Source organism: Anolis sagrei, chromosome 2 (assembly GCF_037176765.1).
Source record: "Anolis sagrei isolate rAnoSag1 chromosome 2, rAnoSag1.mat, whole genome shotgun sequence".
In the NCBI taxonomy this organism is placed as follows: domain Eukaryota; kingdom Metazoa; phylum Chordata; class Lepidosauria; order Squamata; family Dactyloidae; genus Anolis; species Anolis sagrei.
Genome location: NC_090022.1, coordinates 275,643,617 through 275,663,713, shown reverse-complemented (window position 1 = coordinate 275,663,713; position 20,097 = coordinate 275,643,617). Strand labels below are relative to the sequence as shown.

General features: G+C 42.4%; 1 protein-coding gene across 1 annotated transcript; it reads left to right on the top strand.

Annotated features, from left to right (window-relative positions):
- The first annotated feature begins 8,961 nt into the window (after positions 1 to 8,961).
- On the top strand, positions 8,962 to 18,891 carry MRPS30 (mitochondrial ribosomal protein S30). The gene is made up of 5 exons (XM_060761465.2): positions 8,962 to 9,546; positions 15,261 to 15,406; positions 16,432 to 16,537; positions 16,894 to 17,070; positions 18,326 to 18,891. Exons 1-5 carry the CDS (start codon positions 9,000 to 9,002, stop codon positions 18,592 to 18,594), a joined length of 1,245 nt encoding a protein of 414 aa, XP_060617448.2. The 5' UTR covers positions 8,962 to 8,999; the 3' UTR covers positions 18,595 to 18,891.
- The last annotated feature ends 1,206 nt before the right edge of the window (positions 18,892 to 20,097 follow it).

The following is a 20,097-nucleotide window of genomic DNA, read 5'->3' as shown; positions in this document are numbered from 1 at the left end:
GCCAGTCTGATGTCCACGGGAAGGGTGTTCCACAGCCGAGGAGCCACCACCGAGAATTTTAAGCAATGGACCAATTGTTTGGATATGTGTTGGTCTTTAATTATCTGCAAAGCAATTTCATTTTTTTTTTAAAGCAAGAAGCTTTGCAGCAAACAAGTAACCAGAACTGCCTGTCCTAGTTTAGAAGCAGATTCTGCAATCTATCAAATGAAGGTTCAGATCATTACTCTTCAATCCCTACAGTGCAATATAGGCATGAAGATTCATTGTGGTTGCCATCAGGTTCGTGTTTCAGAGTGAGAACATTTTGCAAAGGAAAAGAAGCACAGTGGTTAAAGGCTTTATAAAAACACACATGCAAGGATTCAATATCTGTCATATCCAATCAAGGGATATGAGGTGACAAGTGCTGAGAAAGAACCACACTTGTCTCAGCAAGAGTGGTTCTCCAGATGTTGATAGACTGCAAATGCCATCATTTCCAACTATTGGCAAACCAGTGGTTCCCAACCTTTGATCCTCCAGGTGTTTTGGACTTCAACTCCCAGAGATCCAGACATCTTAAAGTTTTCTAGGAATTGTGGGAGCTGAAGTCCAAAACACCTGGAGAATCAAAGACTGGGAACCACTGGCTAACCTTACAACTTGACTGTCTCTGATTTAGCAAGCCATTGTCAATAAGTAGACAATACAGATTGCATCAAATAACTGACATCCATTTCCCCGCTAAGGACATACATTTTTGTGGACAATATTTATATCTCTATAATATCTATTCCTGTTGTTTATCATATCCCCCCTCTCCTCTCAAGTAATTCCATTAAAAGAAACAATTTCAGCATTTTTCCTTTAATATAAACATATTGTGTTTTATTAGCTTTTTTAAAAAATAAGAAAACTATTGCAAAATTCAATGTGTGAATTCTGAAAGGGTAACTCAATTTGTATTGACATATAATAATACATAATAGTAATAAACTTTATTTCTACCCCGCCACCATCTCCCCAATGGGGACTTGGAGCGGCTTACATGGGGCCAAGCCCGGACAACATAATACAGCAATAAAATCAAAGCATATGCAACAGACAACAACATTATTAAAATAATAATAATAATAATAATAATAATAATAATAATAAACATTCCAATAAACACAATCACGGTGGTGATGACAATGGGCGGGCCACATATTCAGGATAAAAACAGTTAACAAACTATGATGAGATAAAATAGGAGCAGGACGTTTATATGGAACTCATAAAACACACAGGGTTGTGAGGGTGAACATCCTATTTGGAGGGCATGAACTCCATTGGCAGAAAACGTTGAGGGGTGCAAAATATCATGCTATGCACCTACTCACCAAAGGCGCAGCGGAAAAGCCAGGTTTTGAGATTCTTTTTAAACTTTTCTAGTGAAGGGGCTTTCCTGATCTCCCCAGCTAAGGAGTTCCAAAGTCGGGGGGCCACAGAAGAAAAGGCTCTCTCCCTTGTGCCCACAAGACAAGCTTGTGAGATTGGTAGAGGTGAAAGGAGGACCTCCCCTGAGGAACGAAGGGCCCAGGTTGGTATGTGGAGAGAGATGTGTGAAAGTAGGATGTTTGTATTAAAGATAAATCTCAAGCAAAAAGAATTTCTCCCTTGTCCCATGATTAGACCACATCATTGGTAAGGCGTTTCATAGAACATTCAAACTTGTAACTGGAGACATACAAGAAGTGTTCTCAAATATAATAAAGTGAAAAGGCTTCATCCTGGTACCCGGTAATTCAATTACAGAATCACCATGTGTGTGTGCACGTCTTCCAGTTGCCTGTGGCAATCCCATGCATTTCATAGGCTTTTTAAGGCAAGGAATATTCAAGGTGGGTTTTCCAGTTCCTTCCTATGAAGTATAGTCCCTGTTTTTGTGTCAGGAGCAACTTGATAAACTACAGGTCACTACTGTTGTAAGAGAATTGGCCATCTGCAAGGATGTTGCCCAGGGGCCACCTGGTCATGTCCCTGCATGAGAAGCTGGAGCTGACAGACAGGAGTTTACCCTGCTACCCGGATTTGAACCGCTGACCTTTCGGTCAAGCAGTCCTGCTGACACAACAGTTTAGCCCATTGCACACAGTGGTTTCTGAAGTATATCCTAAAGCACTTTGAATTGAGTCCTCATATAAAGTGCAACTTCGGCAACATTTGAGTACGACAGCACAACTTTTGTGTCACATAAATGACCAGTGAGCTTGATCCTAACTAAAGTTAATTGATTGCAGTGATGCCTAATTAGTATTTAATAGTTGCTCTAGTATGATACATTCTAGAATGGAATTAGCAGCATCCTTCCGATCATAATTCATGATTTGTTGCTTTTGTAAAGGCAGTGGTAAGAGAGCGACATCTAGTGCCTTACATGTGTATATCTTCAAAAGATATTTCTACATAATTGTATGTCCAAATAGACACTCTGTTTTGCTTCTGGACACTCAATGAAAACAAATATAGTCATACAATTTAATCAGTGACCTGCATGACTGCCATGTCAATTACAGTGCCTTCTGCAGAAAAAAACCCTGGAAGATTAGCGGGGTGGGGGGTGGGGGGTGGGGTGTGTGTGTGTGCATTTTAAATGCTATATTTTAACTTTGATTTCAATGAGACTACATCTTCAGTACGCATTTGTCAACTGAGCAAATCTTAAATCAAGCCCATGCTTACTCTGGTACTAAATAAAGCCATTGTTGTTATTTAAGTAACACCTAGTGTCAAGGAAAAACAGTTAGGAGGATTGCATCTTGTCTGAAACATTGATGCTCGGTCTGTTTGGGATATAGGCAACTATATATTTTTAGTTATGGCATAGTATAGAATTATACACAGTAAAGGCTTATCATACATTTCATACACATATAAAATGCATTTGGACAAGTGTATAAAAGCTGTGGTTGCTCCTCTGACAGATCTCTTTACTCAGGCTGGCCTCAAAACTCCAATCCCTAAGGAATATTGCCACTCACCTTGTCCTAGTTCCCCCAATTATTCCCTTGCTGGATTGAGTTACTGGGCCTCAGGGTGACCCCGCTAAATGTGGACTTGTGCCTGTATTGTTTAGTAGATTGCTAATTTGATATGTGCAGCCAAATTCAGGTTCGTTAAAGAGCCAGACATGAATAAAACAAAAATGGGTTTATTGAACATAGTAGAAAAATAAATTATAATATTCTATTGTTCAAGCTCCCCAAACTAAGGTATACAAACGTAGGTATTCTTCAGATATTGAACTTTGTCTTTATCAGCTCAAGGCTCAACATGCTGGCATCAGCTTCAAAACCCTGTCAGAGCCCACTCCATGCTGCAAACCCCTCCGTAGCCTCCTTGAGCCATAATTTGATGCTTAGAAGTCTGTCTAGCACCGCTTTCAGAATTCCACATGGATTTCATCTTGGAAAACCACTTTTGAGCAGAGACAGGTTGAGCCTCCCTTATCAAACAACCAAAAACCTTCAAAAATGGAAGCTTTTGACTCCGGTTTTCGAGGTAGTGGCAGCATCAGTGCTTCAAATTGTATCTTTGAAGTGGGTATGAGGCACTGATTTTACAGATCCTCAGACCCTCTTCAGATCAATAGGGGTGGATGCAGAGATATGAAGGGCAAGTGTTTGGGGATGCCTCTGAGCATGTGCAAAGTGGACATCCTTTGCTTTTCTCATCTTTCTATAGCTACTGCACTGGAGCCATATGAACCCCCATGCAGTCTCCACGACAAGGACTGAACTGCTTCATCCCCATGCTGCAAGCTATTATGTCAGCTGTAATGTCAGCCATTCTTCTCAGAGATGCTGAGGCCTGAGAGCAGAGTTGCTGCTCGCAAACAGCAATGGCCCTGTGAATGTTGCAGTTGGCCACCTTGATTAACATTTGTTTATTTTCAAAGCCTGGCTGATTGCTGCCTGGGGGAATCCTTTTTTGGTAGGTGTTAGCTGGCCCTGATTGATTCTTGTCTGGAATTACCCTACTTTTTGAGTGTAGCTCTTTATTTATTGTCCTGGTTTGTTTTTTAAATCCTGGTAGTCAGATTTGTTTATTTTCATGGTTTCCCCCTTTTTCTGTTCAAATTGTCCACATGCTTGTGGATTTCAATAGCTTCCCCGTGTAGTCTGGCATGGTTGTTGTTGGAGTGGTCCAGCATTTCTGTCCTCTCAAATAATATGCTGTGTCTATGTTGGTTCATCATGCTATGGAACATGAAAGTCACTGCAGATTTATTCAACCAGAGATTTATTCAACCAGATTTATTCAGAGAAGTCAGCCAACACTCAAAACACAGGGGAATTCAAGACAAGAATCAATCAGAGCCATCTACCACCTCCCAACGAAATATTCCCCCAGGCAGTAATAAGCCAAGCTTTGAAGCTGCAGGGCCATTAAATACTAATCAATTGCAACATTCACACTTGCCTCAAGAAGACAAGAGTTCTTTCTCCCATGCTGGACATTCCACAGATATGTAAACCTCACCTGCCTAGTCCCCTCAACCTCTGAGGATGCCTGCCATAGATGTGGGTGAAACATCAGGAGAGAATGATTCTGGAACATTGCCACACAGCCCAGAAAACTCACAGCAACCCTAAGTGTGTGGTTGTTAGCAGCCTTGTGTCTCTTCGGAGAGGAAGGTGGGGTGTAAAGAAAGTCAGCACATAAATCGAAGACACCACAAATCTATTATTTTATTTTTAAGTGAGCTTCTTTCCTGGAATGACTAGGACCCCATCTGCACAGCCATATAAAATCCAAATTATCTGTTTTGAACTGGATTATATTAATCTACACTGCCATATAAACTAGTTCAAAGAAGATAATCTGGATTTTATATGGCTGTGTAGATGGGGCCAGGTGGTTGTGCAGAAGAGGGTAATTCAAATTTTGAAATTCCTTGTTCTATACAATCATGAAAGAGGAGCTCTCTCAGGTTTTGATTCTAGCTCCCTTACAGTACGTATTGCTTTATGAGTTTGTGGGAACTGTGCAGTTATAACTCTAATATCTATTGTACTTTCTGTGCATTTGTAATGTGCCTTCAAGTCACTTGTCAATTTCTGGAGACTCCATGAATTCCATTGGGATTTCTTAGGCAAGGAATACCTGGCCCTGGTTTTGCTGATTCCTTTCTCTGAAACGTAGACCTGGAATTCCTTGGGGGCTTCCCATTCATGTTCTAGCTGAGTCTGACTCTGCTTAGTTTTCAACATCAGAATGGATCTAAGAACCTTCAGTGGTTGAGTACTTCAACTCCCATATGCCTAACCATGGCCAGGGGTCAGGAATTCTGGGAGAGGAAGTAAAAAAGAAAACCACAAAACGAAACAAAACAAAATCCCTGAAGGCACAACCTTTGGTAATAATCACTGCTTTCAATTTACAATGAGCTCTTTCCTTTGGCTTCTCTGTATGGCCACTTCCACACAGCTGTATAAAATCCACATTGAACTGGATTACATGGCAGTGTGGACTCAGATAATCCAGTTCAAAGGAGATATTGCGGATTATGTGCCTTGGTATTCTGGGTTATATGGCTGTGTGGAAGGGCCCTGAGAGAGGAAGCTCACAAAATATACCCTGAGGACCAGCCTTTGGTAATAATAATCTCTGCTTTTTCTTTACAATGAGCTCTTTCCTTTGGTTTCTCTCTATGGCTGCTTCCACACAGCTGTATAAAAGCAAAGACCACCAGCATGGAAGCGATGGTTCTCCGCCATCAACTCCACTGGACCAGCCACGTTGTCCGAATGCCCGACCACTGTCTCCCAAAGCAGTTGCTCTACTCTGAACTCAAAAACAGAAAATGGAAAGTTGGAGGACAGGAAAAGAGATTTAAAGACGGGCTCAAAGCCAACCTTAAAAACTGTGGCATAGACACCGAGAACTGGGAAGCCCTGGCCTTTGAGCACTCTATCTGAAGGTCAGCTGTGACCAGCAGTGCTGCAAAATTTGAAGAGGCACGAATGGAGGGCGAAAGAGAGAAATGTGCCAAGAGGTAGGCGCGTCAAGCCAACCCCGACCGGCACCACCTTCCACCTGGAAATTAATGCCCTCACTGAGGGAGATGATGCAGATCAAGAATAGGGCTCCACAGTCACCTACAGACCCACCGCTAGTACACCGATCTTGGAAGACAATCCTACTCGGACAATGAGGGATTGCCTAAGTAGGTCCTCCAGGTGTAGTGTCTTGGCGGTGGGTTCGTAGGTGGCTGTGGAACCCTATTCTTGATCCGCATGTTCTCCCGCAGTGAGGACATTGGTTTCCAGGTGAAAGGCGGTCCTGGTCAGGGTTGGATTGACCCGCCTTCCTCTTGGCATGTTTCTCCCTTTTGCCCTCCATTTGTAATTCTTCAAATTCTGCAGCACTGCTGGTCACAGCTGACCTCCAGTTAGTGCGCTCAAGATAGATGCTATATTTCAGCAGGAGTGGGCCCTTGTGGATTGTGGGTCTTATGTGCTCCCCAAGGGATATTAGGCAGGTGCACAAGAGAGACCCTCCTTAGTAGTTGCTCCTACCAATTATACCCTAGATCAGGCATGGGCAAACTTTGGCTCTCCAGGTGTTTTGGACTTCAACTCCCACAATGCAGAATGGAAGAGGAAGGCCCGCCAAGCCAACCCCGATGCCCTCACTGCGGGAGAACATGCAGGTCAAGAATAGGGCTCCACGGTCACCTACATACCTGCCGCCAGTATACTGAACTTGGAGGACAATTTTCCTTGGACTATGAGGAATCGCCTAAGTGGTCTCAGATAATCCAGTTCAAAGTTGATATTGTGGATTATGTGCCTTGATATTCTGAGAGAGGAAGTCCACAAAAAACTCTGAAAGGGCAACCTGTAGCAATAATCACTGCTTTCACTTTACAATGAGAACTTTTCTTTAGCTTCTCTCTATGGCCCTGTATAGGGGCCCCCGGTGGCGCAGTGGGTTAAAGCACTGAGCTGCTGAGCTTGTTGAACAAAAGGTCGCAGGTTCGATTCCAGGGAGCGGTGTGAGCTTCCACTGTCAGCCCTAGCTTCTGCCAACCTAGAAGTTTGAAAACATGCAAATGCGAGTAGATCAATAGGTACCGCTGCGGCGGGAAGGTAACGGAGCTTCACGTGGTCATGCTGGCCACATGACCTTGGAGGTGTCTATGGACAATGCTGGCTCTTCAGCTTAGAAATGGAGATGAGCACCACACCCCAGAGTCAGACATAAGAAAACCGGAGTATTATTTGTTAGGTTTTACAGATTTAGGGCTACAACTGACGGAACAAGAGGATAAACTTTTTACATATATGACGACTGCCGGTAGAATTGTCTTTGCTAGAGAATGGAAGAAAGACTCAGTCCCACCCGTACAGGAATGGGTGGAAAAAAATCAGAAAAATAAAGGACATGGATGAATTGACTTTTTTGTTGAAGAAAAATACAGGTATGATACTAAGAAGAACGAATTGGGATAATCTCCATGAATATCTGGACAATTTGGGAAAATAAGAAAAAAGAGAGACAATTTCCTTTTAAACTTATTTCATATTTTTGAATAATAAGAAGATATGATCCAAGAAGATGGAATGGAAGTCATTTTTTTGTTTTTCTTTTTTTGTGTATTTTTGTAGAGTTTTTTTTAGGGGTTATTTGGGATTTTAGTATACTTTTTTGTATTTTCTCTTTTTTTCTTCACTTTCCTATGCTTTATTGTTCTCACTCTTTCGTTGTAATCTATATAAAAAATAATAAAATTCATTTCCAACAAAAGAAATGGAGATGAGCACCACACCCCAGAATCAGACATGACTGGACTTAATGTCAGGGGACAACCTTTGCCTTTTTATGGCCCTGTATAAAATCCGCATTGAACTGGATTATATGGCTGTGTGGACTCAGATTGTGCTTTATCCGCCTTTATATTCTGGGTTATAGGGCTGTGTGGAAGGACCCCGAGAAAGAGAAAGTCCACCAAAAAAAAAATCCTAAAGTGCCACCTTTGCTAATAATCATCACTGCTTTCACTGCTTTCTTTTGGCTTCTCTATGTTGGTTTTTTGGAGCCCCCGGTGGCACAGTGGGTTAAAGCACTGAGCTGCTGAGCTTGCTGATCGAAAGGTCGCAGGTTCGATTCCGGGGAGCGGCGTGAGCTTCCGCTGTCAGCCCTAGCTTCTGCCAACCTAGCAGTTCGAAAACATGCAAATGTGAGTAGATCAATAGGTACCGCTCCAGTGGTAAGGTAACGGCGCTTCATGCAGTCAAGCCGGCCACATGACCTTGGAGGTGTCTACGGACAACGCTGGCTCTTCGGCTTAGAAATGGAGATGAGCACCACACCCCAGAGTCAGACATGACTGGACTTAATGTCAGGGGACAACCTTTACCTCCAGGAGACAACACCATAGGACCCTGGATGGAAGTCGATGTAGATCCATCTTAATAGGACGACTGGCCACTGTAGTTTTATATATAGTGTTTTTAAAGTTGTTTTTGTAATTGTGATATATGATATTTTAATGAGTGTATATGTTTTTTATGGCTGGAAACCAGGCTGAGTCCCTCAATGAGGTTGAGAAGCTCGGTATAGAAAACTGTGAAATAAATAATAATAAATAAATTTATGGTCCTGTATAAAATCCGCACTGAACTGGATTATATGGCTGTGTGGACTCAGATTGTGCCTTATCCGCCTTTATATTTTGGGTAATGGGGCTGTGTGGAAGTCCACAAAAAAAAATCTGAAAGTGCCACCTTTGCTAATAATCATCACTGCTTTCAATGCTTTCTTTTGGCTTCTCTATGTTGGCTTAAGAACACGTGCGAGCAACAGAGCTTAACGAGCATGCGCAGAAGCCTCCACTGTGGGCCGACGTTCAAGGCTTGACGTTTCCTGTAGGAGGAGGTTCTGGAGAGTCACGTGGGCGCCCGCGGCCAATGGCAATCCTCGCCGCACCCGGACGCGGCCTATTTCCTTTTCCGGTCGGAGCGGTCAAGATGGCGGCCTACAGGAGCCGGCGGTTGCTGGGCGATGCCAAGCTCCGGCGAGCGCTTCACGGCGAGGCCTCAGCCTCCTCCTCCTCCTTGTACCCGCCGGTGGTGGCTTCCCTGACGGCCAAGAGCCAGGCGGCCAAGCTGCGGCGGCGCCAGCGCTACTACCAGGAGATCCACGACGCGCCCTCGGCCCAGGAGAAGCTGCGCCTCTATGGGAAGCGGCAGCGGATGAAGTACGTGGTCTACCCGCAGACCTGGGCCCTCCACGCCGACCGCTGGTACCAGAGCTTCACCAAGACCGCCTTCGTGCCGGGGCTGCCCGAGGCCGTGCGAGGAGGCGAGGCCGCCGAGGGAGAGCCCGACCTGGCCCAGCTGCGCTCCCTCGCCTGCGACGTCCTGCTCCAGGAGTATTATTACCAGCGGAAGCCCAGGCCCGAGCTCTTCCGCAGGAACGAGCGGGGCCCGGCGCCCTTCCTCCGCCACCTGGTGCCCGCCCTTGCTGCCCACCTCGCCGCCCGCCACCCCGCCCTCGAGGTCGGCTCCGCTATCGGTGCGTCTTTGGGGCTTCGACTTTCTCTGTGTGAAAGAGAGCGGGAGCCATACAGCAGACTCTCCAAGCCCTCAACTGACGGGAGAGAAGGAAAGGAAAGGGGAAAGTTGAAAGGGAAAAGGAGAAGAAATAATAATAATAATAATAATAATAATAATAATGTATTGTCGAAGGCTTTCATGGCTGGAATCACTAGGTTCTTGTGGGTTTTTTCGGGCTATAGGGCCATGTTATAGGGCTATAGGGCCTACTGGTCAGTCGCAAGGCCGAACAGGGTATAGGGTTACAGCCTGTGTTAGACGGGGTTACACTCCCCCTGAAGACGCAGGTTCGTAGCTTGGGAGTGATCCTGGACTCATAGCTGAGCCTGGAAGCCCAGGTCTCAGCGGTGGCCGGGAGAGCTTTCGCACAATTAAAACTTGTGTGCCAGCTGCCCTTGGGAAGTCTGATCTGGCCACGATGGTCCACGCTCTTGTCACATCCCGGTTGGATTACTGCAACGCACTCTACGTGGGGTTGCCTTTGAAGACTGCTTGGAAACTTCCAACTAGTCCAGCGAGAAGCAGCCAGATTGCTCACCGGAGCAGCGTACAGGGAGCATACCACCCCCCTGTTGTGCCAGCTCCACTGGCTGCCGATCCAATTCCGAGCACAATTCAAAGTGCTGGTTTTGACCTACAAAACCCTATACGGTTCCGGCCCAGTGTATTTGTCCGAACGGATCTCCCTCTACATCCCACCTCGAAGCTTAAGATCTTCTGGGGAGGCCCTGCTCTCGACCCCGCCACTCTCACAAGTGAGGTTGGCGGGAACGAGGAGCAGGGTCTTCTCAGTGGTGGCCCCCCACCTGTGGAACTCACTCCCCGGGGAGATTAGATCGGTGACCTCCCTCCTGGCATTCAGGAAAAAACTGAAGACCTGGGTTTGGGATCAAGCCTTTTGACACGCTGGCAGTTAAATTAAGGATCTGACGACAGACAAGGACAAATGGAATGGAGTGGATATATGGACTCTGAACCCGAGCATGAGATTGTCTTAATATTTTATTATGCACTGATGTTTTAATTCTAACTGTTGAACTGCTTTTTTGTATTTTGTATTACTGTCAATTGTTTTAGGCATTTAATTGTGCCTCCTCTGTAAGCCGCCCTGAGGCCCCCCCCCCCCCCGGGGTGAGAAGGGCGGGGTATAAGCAAATGAAATAAATAAATAAATAAATAATGTTCTAGAGGCATTTCTCCTGACGTTTTGCCTGCATCTATAGCAAGCATTCTCAGAGGTAGTGAGGTCTGTTGGAATTAGGACAATGGGTTTATATATCTGTGGAATGGCTGGGGTGGGGCAAAGAGCTCTTATAGAATCAAAAAGTTGGAAGAGACCTCATGGGCCATCCAGTCCAACCCCCTGCCAAGAAGCAGGAATATTGCATTCAAATCACCCCTGACAGATGGCCATCCAGCCTCTGTTTAAAAGCTTCCAAAGAAGGAGCCTCCACCACACTCCGGGGCAGAGAGTTCCACTGCTGAACGGCTCTCACAGTCAGGAAGTTGTTCCTCCTGTTCAGATGGAATCTCCTCTCTTGTAGTTTGAAGCCATTGTTCCGTGTCCTAGTCTCCAGGGAAGCAGAAAACAAGCTTGCTCCCTCCTCCCTGTGGCTTCCTCTCACATATTTATACATGGCTATCATATCCCCTCTCAGCCTTCTCTTCTTCAGGCTAAACATGCCCAGCTCCTTAAGCCGCTCCTCATAGGGCTTGTTCTCCAGACCTTTTATCATTTTAGTCGCTCTCCTCTGGACACATTCCAGCTTGTCAATATCTCTCTTGAATTGTGGTGCCCAGAATTGGACACAATATTCCAGATGTGGTCTAACCAAAACAGAATAGAGGGGTAGCATTACTTCCCTAGATCTAGACACTATGTTCCTATTGATGCAGGCCAAAATCCCATTGGCTTTTTTTGCCGCCACATCACATTGTTGGCTCATGTTTAACTTGTTGTCCATAAGGACTCCAAGATCTTTTTCACACGTACTGCTCTCGAGCCAGGCGTCCCCCATTCTGTATCTTTGCATTTCATTTTTCCTGCCAAAGTGGAGTATCTTGCATTTGTCACTGTTGAACTTTATTTTGTTAGTTTTGGCCCATCTCTCTAATCTGTCAAGATCGTTTTGAATTCTGCTCCTGTCCTCTGGAGTATTGGCTCTCCCTCCCAATTTGGTGTCGTCTGCAAACTTGGTGATCCTGCCTTCTAACCCTTCATCTAAGTCATTAATAAAGATGTTGAACAGGACTGGGCCCAGGACAGAGCCCTCTTCTCTGCTAGAGCTAGGTGTGAATGGGTTGTTGTAGATTTTTCCGGGCTATATGGCCATGTTCTGGAGGCAATTTTTCTCCTGACGTTTCGCCTGCATCTATGGCAAGCATCCTCAGAGGTAATGAGGTCTGTTGGAACTAGGAAAAATTGGTTTATATATCTGTGGCATGACCAGGGTGAGACAAAGGACTTTTGTTTGCTGGGGCTAGCTGTGGATGTTTTAGCTGATCACCTTGATTTGCATTCAATGGCTTGGTAGCGCCTGGGGGGAATCTTTTGTTGAGGGTGATTTCATGTGCCTGTTTGTTTCCCCTCTGTTGTTTTTCTGCTGTAATTTTTGAGTTTGAATGTGAATGTTTCAACTGACCACCTTCATTAGCATTTGAAGGCCTGCCTAAGCCTGGGAAAATCTTTTGTTGAGAAGTGTTAAGATGTGCCTGAGGCAATAGTGAAACAGCTAAATACCAACGACAAACTGATCAGCTTCTATGTGGTATCTCTATTTACCATGGTCCCGGTAGCAGACACCATGGCACTCATCAACCAGAGGTTCCCAGAAGACATCATGGCTCTGTTTCACCATTGCCTCACCACCAGTTACTTTCAGTGGGACAATGAATTCTACGAACAGAAAGATGGAGTAGCTATGGGGAGCCCTCTCAGCCCCGGTCATAGCTAACTTCTACATGGAACACTTTGAAAAACAAGCCCTGGAGACAGCAACCAAAAAGCCCACCCCAGCCATTCTTGTGGTCCAAGGCACTCTCAGAGTTTTCCTCCAGCAGCACAGTTCAAAAGCGTCTATCTTCCTTCGCTCAGTCTTCCTTATGGAATGGCCTTAGACTACGATTTTGGATGGCATGATTTTAATATTGAATGTAATTTTAAAATGTTTAATAATAATTTCAATTCAGTTGTTGTTAAGCTTAATGCTTGTATGTGTTTAAGGCATTAGATAATTGCCATATGTAAGGCGTCTTGAGTCTCCCTTAGTATAGAGAAAGGCAGTGTATAAATCGGGTAAATAAATAGATGTGGAGGGGGGGGGATATATCTATCCCCTAACGGTGAATTCACTCTTGTAAGAGTTATCAAGAGTTAAGCAATAAAGCTGGCCCCCTCCCTTCTCTCCTTCAAAAACAGCGGATAACCTATCTTTGCTTACAAGCATATGGAGAGGAAGAGAATTAGATGAAGCAAAGCTACTATCGGACTGCTTATTGAATAGTATAAATGCACTCGGGCCTTTTTAGATCATATTAGCCCATTTAACAACTTTGGCCATACAATCAATGCACATGTCTCTGATCCTTTGTGTTGTTTTGATATATTAATTTGGATATTTGATATTTAAGTTCTATGTTAATTCTAATTTTCAATTGATGGTTTATTTAAATTATCATTATGCTTAAGTTGCTCTTTATGTGTGGTTATCTTAGGTTTTTATATTTGTATTTACTGTTATTGAGGCATCGAATATTAGCCTTTTTGTTTGTTGGAATGGACATGGGGGACTCTGAGCGGATTCCAACAAACAAAAATGCAAACATCCGAATTAATGATCAAAACAACACGAAGGTTCACAAATGTGTGCATAGATTGTATGGCCAAGGTAGTTAAATGGGTTAATGTGATCTAACAAGAATCCTAAAGTTAGGAAAGACCACAAGGGCCATCTGGTTTTTGAGCAGAGACCATCATTGCTTAAAAATCAAAGCATTCCCAATAGATGGCCACCCAGCCTTTGCTTAAAAGCCTCCAAAGTAGGAGATAGCCGCACGTTCGAGGGCAGCATATTAATTGTCAAACAGCTCTTATCTTCGTGGAAATTTGTTCCCAATGTTTAGGGGGAATCTCTTTTTTTGCATTTGAAGCCATTGCACCTTTTTCTCCAGAGCAGCAGAAAACGAGCTGTCCTCAATGTGACGTCATTTCAAATATGTAAACATGGCATGTGACAGTACTGCACATGTGAATGTAACAGTGGTGCATTCAAAAAGAACTGGCATTAAGGGCTCCACCACACTCTTACTTAAGGGCTCCACCACACTCTTACTGTGCTATGATTCTACCTTAACTGACATGCCAATATCTATAGAATCATACAGTGGAAAGGACCATACAGTCCAATACCATTCTGCCAGGAAGGAACACACAATCAAAACACCCTTGACAGATGGCCATCCACTCTGAGGCAGAGTATTCACTGTTGAATGGTTCTTACCATTTAGCTTGAGTCTCTTTTTCTGCAATTTGAATCCATTGCTTTGTGTCCTAGTCTCCAGAGTGGCAGAAAACAAGCTTGCCCCCTCCTCAGTGTAACATCCTTTTCAATATTTAAACATGTCTACCAGCTTTCTCTTTTTCAAGCTAAACATACACAGTTTGTTCTTTCCCCCTTTTTTGAAAAGGGTGATGATAGTGGCATCCTTGAAGTCTGCTGGGATTTTCTTGGTCACCAACACTTTTTCAATGAGCTGGGGTAGTTGTTGTGTCAGCTCAGGTCCACCCACTTTAAAGATTTCAGCAGGGATCCCATCTGCTGGCTTTGTTATTTTTTTGTAGGCTGATGGCATTGCTGACTTTTTCCAAACTAGGCAGTGCTGCAAGCTCATCCCTGGTTTGTTGTTGCGGGATTTGTGAGAGAACCTCTTCAGCCACGTTGGAATTGCAGTTCAGGAGATTGCCATTGCAGTTAAAGTGGAATAATAGTACCATAACTGTCTCCAAAGAACCGTTGAGAAGCATCTTGCAGCTAGTGTTTGTATATTTCCATTCATACTGCCCATTTACACTTTGGCACAGAGACTGGCCTGTTTGCCTCTTGTGGAGTTCTAAAGGGCATTGTTGATAGAGGGTGGTATATATCAGAGGATGAGCAAGTGGCAGTATCCCCAATATTGTGGGTGATTTGATTAGGTCAGTAGTGTTTCTCAGTTGTTTTAGGGACTTTCACTGGTAGTGCGATGTCTTCCATGGATCTTAAATTATTACTATTTCTCCCTACAGTTTTCACCTTTTCTCTCTCCAAGTCTATTCCTTCTTTCTGCCTGGTCTATACACATCCGGGCATCTCCTGGGCAACATTTTTGAAGACAGCTGATTCTTTCACACCAGAGGCGACTTGCCTCAATTCACTTCTGACATGATTTTTTGAAAAATGTCAGATGTAACGTTAACTATCAGAAATAAATTATTTTCAAAGCATTACATTTATAGCCAGGCTTTTGTCACAATGTGTTAATTATTATGATGTTCCACATTGCCATGTTCATGTTCAGAGTTCTATACATTATTAAACAATGTGTACTTGACTACAGATACAAATAGTTTAAATCACATACCATTTTTACAAATGGTTCTAACTTCCAGAAATATTAAAAGTACTCTTGTTTCAGATTACCAGCCAGATGTAAACTTCTATTGGATGCGTGGTGAGACAAGGGTTCCACGTGGACATCGGAAGGGCAGAATAGACCCGGTGAGGTTTCAGATTGACGATAAACCCAACTGTCAGATTCGTATAACGAAACAGCTTCCAGAGGTATGAATGTGGGCAGAGCAATCCATTGAATAGTTTGGGGGCAGGAAGGGGTGGAGTTAATTGAAGGAAGAACAACAGCTTTATCCAAAGCTTTAATAATGTTACTGGTCGGCCTGTCCCGTCCAGTCTCCCCATTGTTTCCTTCACATTGTTTCCTCCCACAGTGGGAGTGAAATTAAATTGTGTTATCTTCTATGGATATGCAGCCTCTAGAGGCCCATAAGATTTTGGGACTCTCCAATGTTTGTAGTCTGGTATTGAAGAAGGACCTTTTTTGTAGCCTTTCAAAAGAGCTGATGGGCTGGACTGGGACTTTGAGGGTTTAACATTTACTTCCTGGACAAGCAATATCCAAATTGATAGATATCAAGAGTTATAATTGCTGTTGCCTTCAGGAGATGTGAATTGAATCTTAAACCAATAGATTTTTCTGCTGTCTCAGCCCTGTTGAGGTTTAAAGAGAAACCGAATTAGGTTATAAATATGACTGGAGCAAAATGAAGAAGTTGGTGATTAGAATATAATTGAGTTTCCACTAACTCTTTTATTCTATTATTCTAACTTCCAATAGTTCTGGCACAGTATTCTTTCTTTTGGGGGATATCTGAATATAACAAGGAAAATGATTTTAATAGTATAACACAGTGTTCTTTCTTTTGCGGGGATACTTTAATTAAACAAGAAGGACAAATAATTGTAGTGATATAATAGTATAGCATGAATACTACAGGAAATGAGAAGTTGTAACATATTTAAATAAAGTGTTATGTAAACTCCATGTGACTCATTTTCCCCCCATTTTTATTTGACTTTTGGAGCCTACATTTCAGCATGAGCAATTTGGGAAATATGCACTCACTCAAGGGAGTTATTTTCTCTTAAACCTAATAGGAAATCATTAAATTTAGAGTAATTCAGATAAAATACTAAATGACGTCCATTCTGTATTTACAGGGGCTTTTTTTTTTTTTTTTGCTAATAACATTTTAATTGTCTGCTGACTTCAATTTTTTTTCCCTTTCAAGTTTGTGCCTCTGACTTATGAGACCCCTGAGGATATTCCTGTTATTAAAGTTTTACCAGATAAACTTCCATTGTTCAAAAGACAGTATTACAACAAAATATTCATAGGTAAGATTACTATGTCAAAATAATAACAAATAAATTCCCTATTCAAGATTTTGCCAATGTTCTGTATGTTTAGTCTAGTTTAACTATTATCTTGTTGCAATAATTTCAAATTGACATAGCATAATTATACATTTTTACATTTAGAAAAATACTTTAGATGTAGTTATGAAATATTTATAACAATATGCTTTATATGCCAGTGCTTCTATGTCTCAGGTAGTATTTTTATTATCTGTTGGTATTGCATAAAATTTTGATTAAAACAGTGAAGAAGTCTGTGCCCTGGTGCTCTTCTTAGACCTGTTAAATACTGTATTATATGGGAGCTGAAATAATTTTTCTCATACTGGATTTAGGATCGCAGATAGCAGATCCATGCACCTATGGACATACACAATTTCATTTACTTCCTGAAAAACTGAAAAGAGAGAGACTTATAGCACAGAATTGTGCTGACCAAATTGAAACTCCCTTCCGTGCTAATGCAATTGCAAGTCTTTTTGCTTGGACTGGAGCACAAGCAATGTACCAAGGTAAGTCAGTAATTAAAAGCTATCATACTTCCTGATTTGCACCTCTACTGAAGAAAATTCAATACACCATCCATATTAGTGATAGAAATTTTGACTTAATTCAAATTTTAATAGTAGCAAGTGAGTCATGTGGTTAAAAATATTAAATTGACATTATTGCAATGTTGGGAGCATAGTCTCCTGGGCTGTAGATGGTGCTTTTTGTGGTGAAATTCATTTTCATGGGTAATGCTCATCAGAAACTTTCTGTATAATTATTCTGAACTTTTCCATATTTGGAAACTAAGTAGAGGTGTACTATTCAGTACAACACCCATATCTGTGAAGATGCACTCTTGGATTTACCATTAAAATCTGAAATGATAGCACATAATAGTAAACCGTATTGTAATGAATTACTACCAGCATACCATAGAACAGTGGTTCTCAATCTGTGGATCCCCAGGTGTTTTGGCCTACAACCCCCAGAAATCCCAGTCAGTTTACCAGCCGTTAGGATTTCTGGGGGTTGAAAACCAAAACATCTGGGGACCCATAGGCTGAGAACCACTGCCATAGAATCATGTGGGAGGACCAAGAAAAAGCCTAGAGAAAACATCTCTTCGCCATCGCTAGGACATTCAATGACAGATTTCAGGAGAAGCATGCCATAGAATTATGCTGGAGAATCTGTAATATTCTTTGATAGAACATATTTTTGGATGTGTGTAAGTGAAATCATGGGTGCTGGTCCCAGTATTGTATTTACTTTGAGTTTACAATGAGGAGCTACTTGTTTTGCAAGTCCCAACATTAAAAAGGCAAAATGGCTCACTTGCATAATGTGAAGATATGAGAAGGTGGGGAGAATTTACACAAGTCAAGGTAGTGGTCATTGTCCAATCTGTAAATATATAATGCTGAATTGAATTAGATCCTCAACCCACCTTGTGGAGGTGGAGCACTTTCCTATCCTGCTGTTCCTAAAATCCTTTTCAGCTAGGCTGGAAAATCCTTCAGGTAAAAGGGAAGGAAGATAAAGTCCCCATTCTTCTGGTAGCATGCCATTTGATTTAGCCAAAGTTGTGTATATGAGTTACCAGTTTCAATTACATTTTCTTCTGGTTGGGCTGTTAGCACAAAATATTCATCCCTTTATAGCTTCATCTGAATTGTTATAATGTGCATCCCTAAGCTTTTTCCTTCTGGTTGCTTTTCTTTTGCTGGGAAGGTGCTTTTGTTCAGCTGCATCTCTTTTTCCTCCCATGTCCCCCAGGATTCTGGAGTGAGGCCGATGTGACCCGGCCCTTTGTATCACAGGCTGTGATTACTGATGGAAGATACTTCGCCTTCTTTTGTTACCAACTGAATACCTTGGCTTTAACTGCTGAAGCTGATAAAAATAACCCAAGAAAAAATATCTGCTGGGGAACAGAGAGTAAACCCTTGTACGAAGCAATAGAAGATAATGACGTGAAAGGTTTTAATGATGAAATTCTTCTTCAGTTGGTTAAATTGCTCTTAAACGGACCAAAGGATGCATAACTTTCATGTAATATGAATCATCGAAAGACGCTGAACAAGATCTAATGCTTGAAGTAAACATTTCCTGGACTGTTGAAAGTTCAACAATTTTTGAGCACTGTTTGGGTACAAGTCTATTTGGGAAGACTGGGAATTTCACAGCAGCACTGATAGAGCTGTTTATTGCTTTTGATCATGAACTTATGTATGTAAATGAAGTTTCATTGCCATTCAAATGAATTTTTAAGTATAAGAACTGTGTGGTGTATATTCACAACTGTTGCAAAAATAGTAAAACACAGTATTAGATAGACCTTCTTTCAGCTGCACACTGCAATATATTCCCTCCTCTTCCTTTGTATAATGGCCAGGGATCAAGATGGTGGCAAAACAGTATTGCTTTTAATCTTCTATATCTTCAAGTCAGTCAACAAAGTTTTGTGATTTTCTTGAAAGTAGCAGGAGATAACTAAGGGTACTACTTGAACATTAAATGTACATAAAACTCTACACAATTGTATATCTCACATTAGTTTGCAATCACAAAAAGCAGAAAAAGCTATTTCAGCCAGAAGCCTTGTTTGATTGGCCAGTTCAATATATATCAACTTCATTGCAGGAGGAAGATGCAATCCTATGAAGCAAATTCAACTGTGAAATAAAAATATTTATATTAGAATCATGGAGTTGGAGTGAGACCACAAGGGCCATCCAGTCCAACCTCCTGTCATTCTGGAACATAGAATCAAAGCATCCCCAACAGATGGCCATCCAGTCTTGGTTTAAAACCTTCAGGAAAGGAGGCTCCACCACACTCCGAGACAGCATATTGCACTGCCAAACAACTCTTACAATCAGACAGTTCTTCCTAATTTTTAAGTGGAATCTTTTTTTCCTTCAAATTGGATTCCATTGTTCTTTGTCCTAGTTGCAAGGGCAGCAGAAAACAAGCCTGCTTCCTCTTCCGTGTGACCTTTCAAATATTTAAGCATTGGTGTCATGTCCCCTCTCAACCTATTTTTCTCCAAGCTAAGAATACCCAGCTCCCTAAGGTGTTACTCATAGGGCTTGGTTTCTAAACCCTTGATCATTACCAGTAGCCACATCCAATTTGATAAAATCAATAGACATCTATAAAATTGACCCTCTTGAAAAAAGAGTGCTTGAACTACAATTCCCAACATTCTTAGCTATTACTATGCATTATAGATACACTGGAACCTTCAGTCCAGTGTCTGGAGGGTAACAGAATCCTCACCTTAATGCGAAATCTTGGATGGTTTATGCAGTTGAGTTGTAAATGGCCAGACGCTTCTGCCAGTGAAAAAAGGAAGGAGACAATATTTGACGAATTCCCTCTCTATCCCTCTGTACCTCCTTTCATAGTGCTCCAAAGCAGCCATAATCCTCTGAAAAAGATTTTTGAGAAGTGAGGGCTACAGCATGAAGAAATTGCCAAAGTTGCCTCCCTCCCTATTTTTCTTAGTGGAGTCTCTGCTGGATTAAAAAAAAACCCTATCACCC

Excerpts from the sequence above, each read along its gene's own strand:
- MRPS30 (XM_060761465.2), top strand. The coding sequence starts at position 9,000 with ATGGCGGCCTACAGGAGCCGGCGGTTGCTGGGCGATGCCAAGCTCCGG. Across the intron at positions 15,407-16,431 it reads TAACGAAACAGCTTCCAGAG|TTTGTGCCTCTGACTTATGA; the intron begins GTATGAATGTGG and ends TTCCCTTTCAAG. Across the intron at positions 16,538-16,893 it reads TTACAACAAAATATTCATAG|GATCGCAGATAGCAGATCCA; the intron begins GTAAGATTACTA and ends TACTGGATTTAG.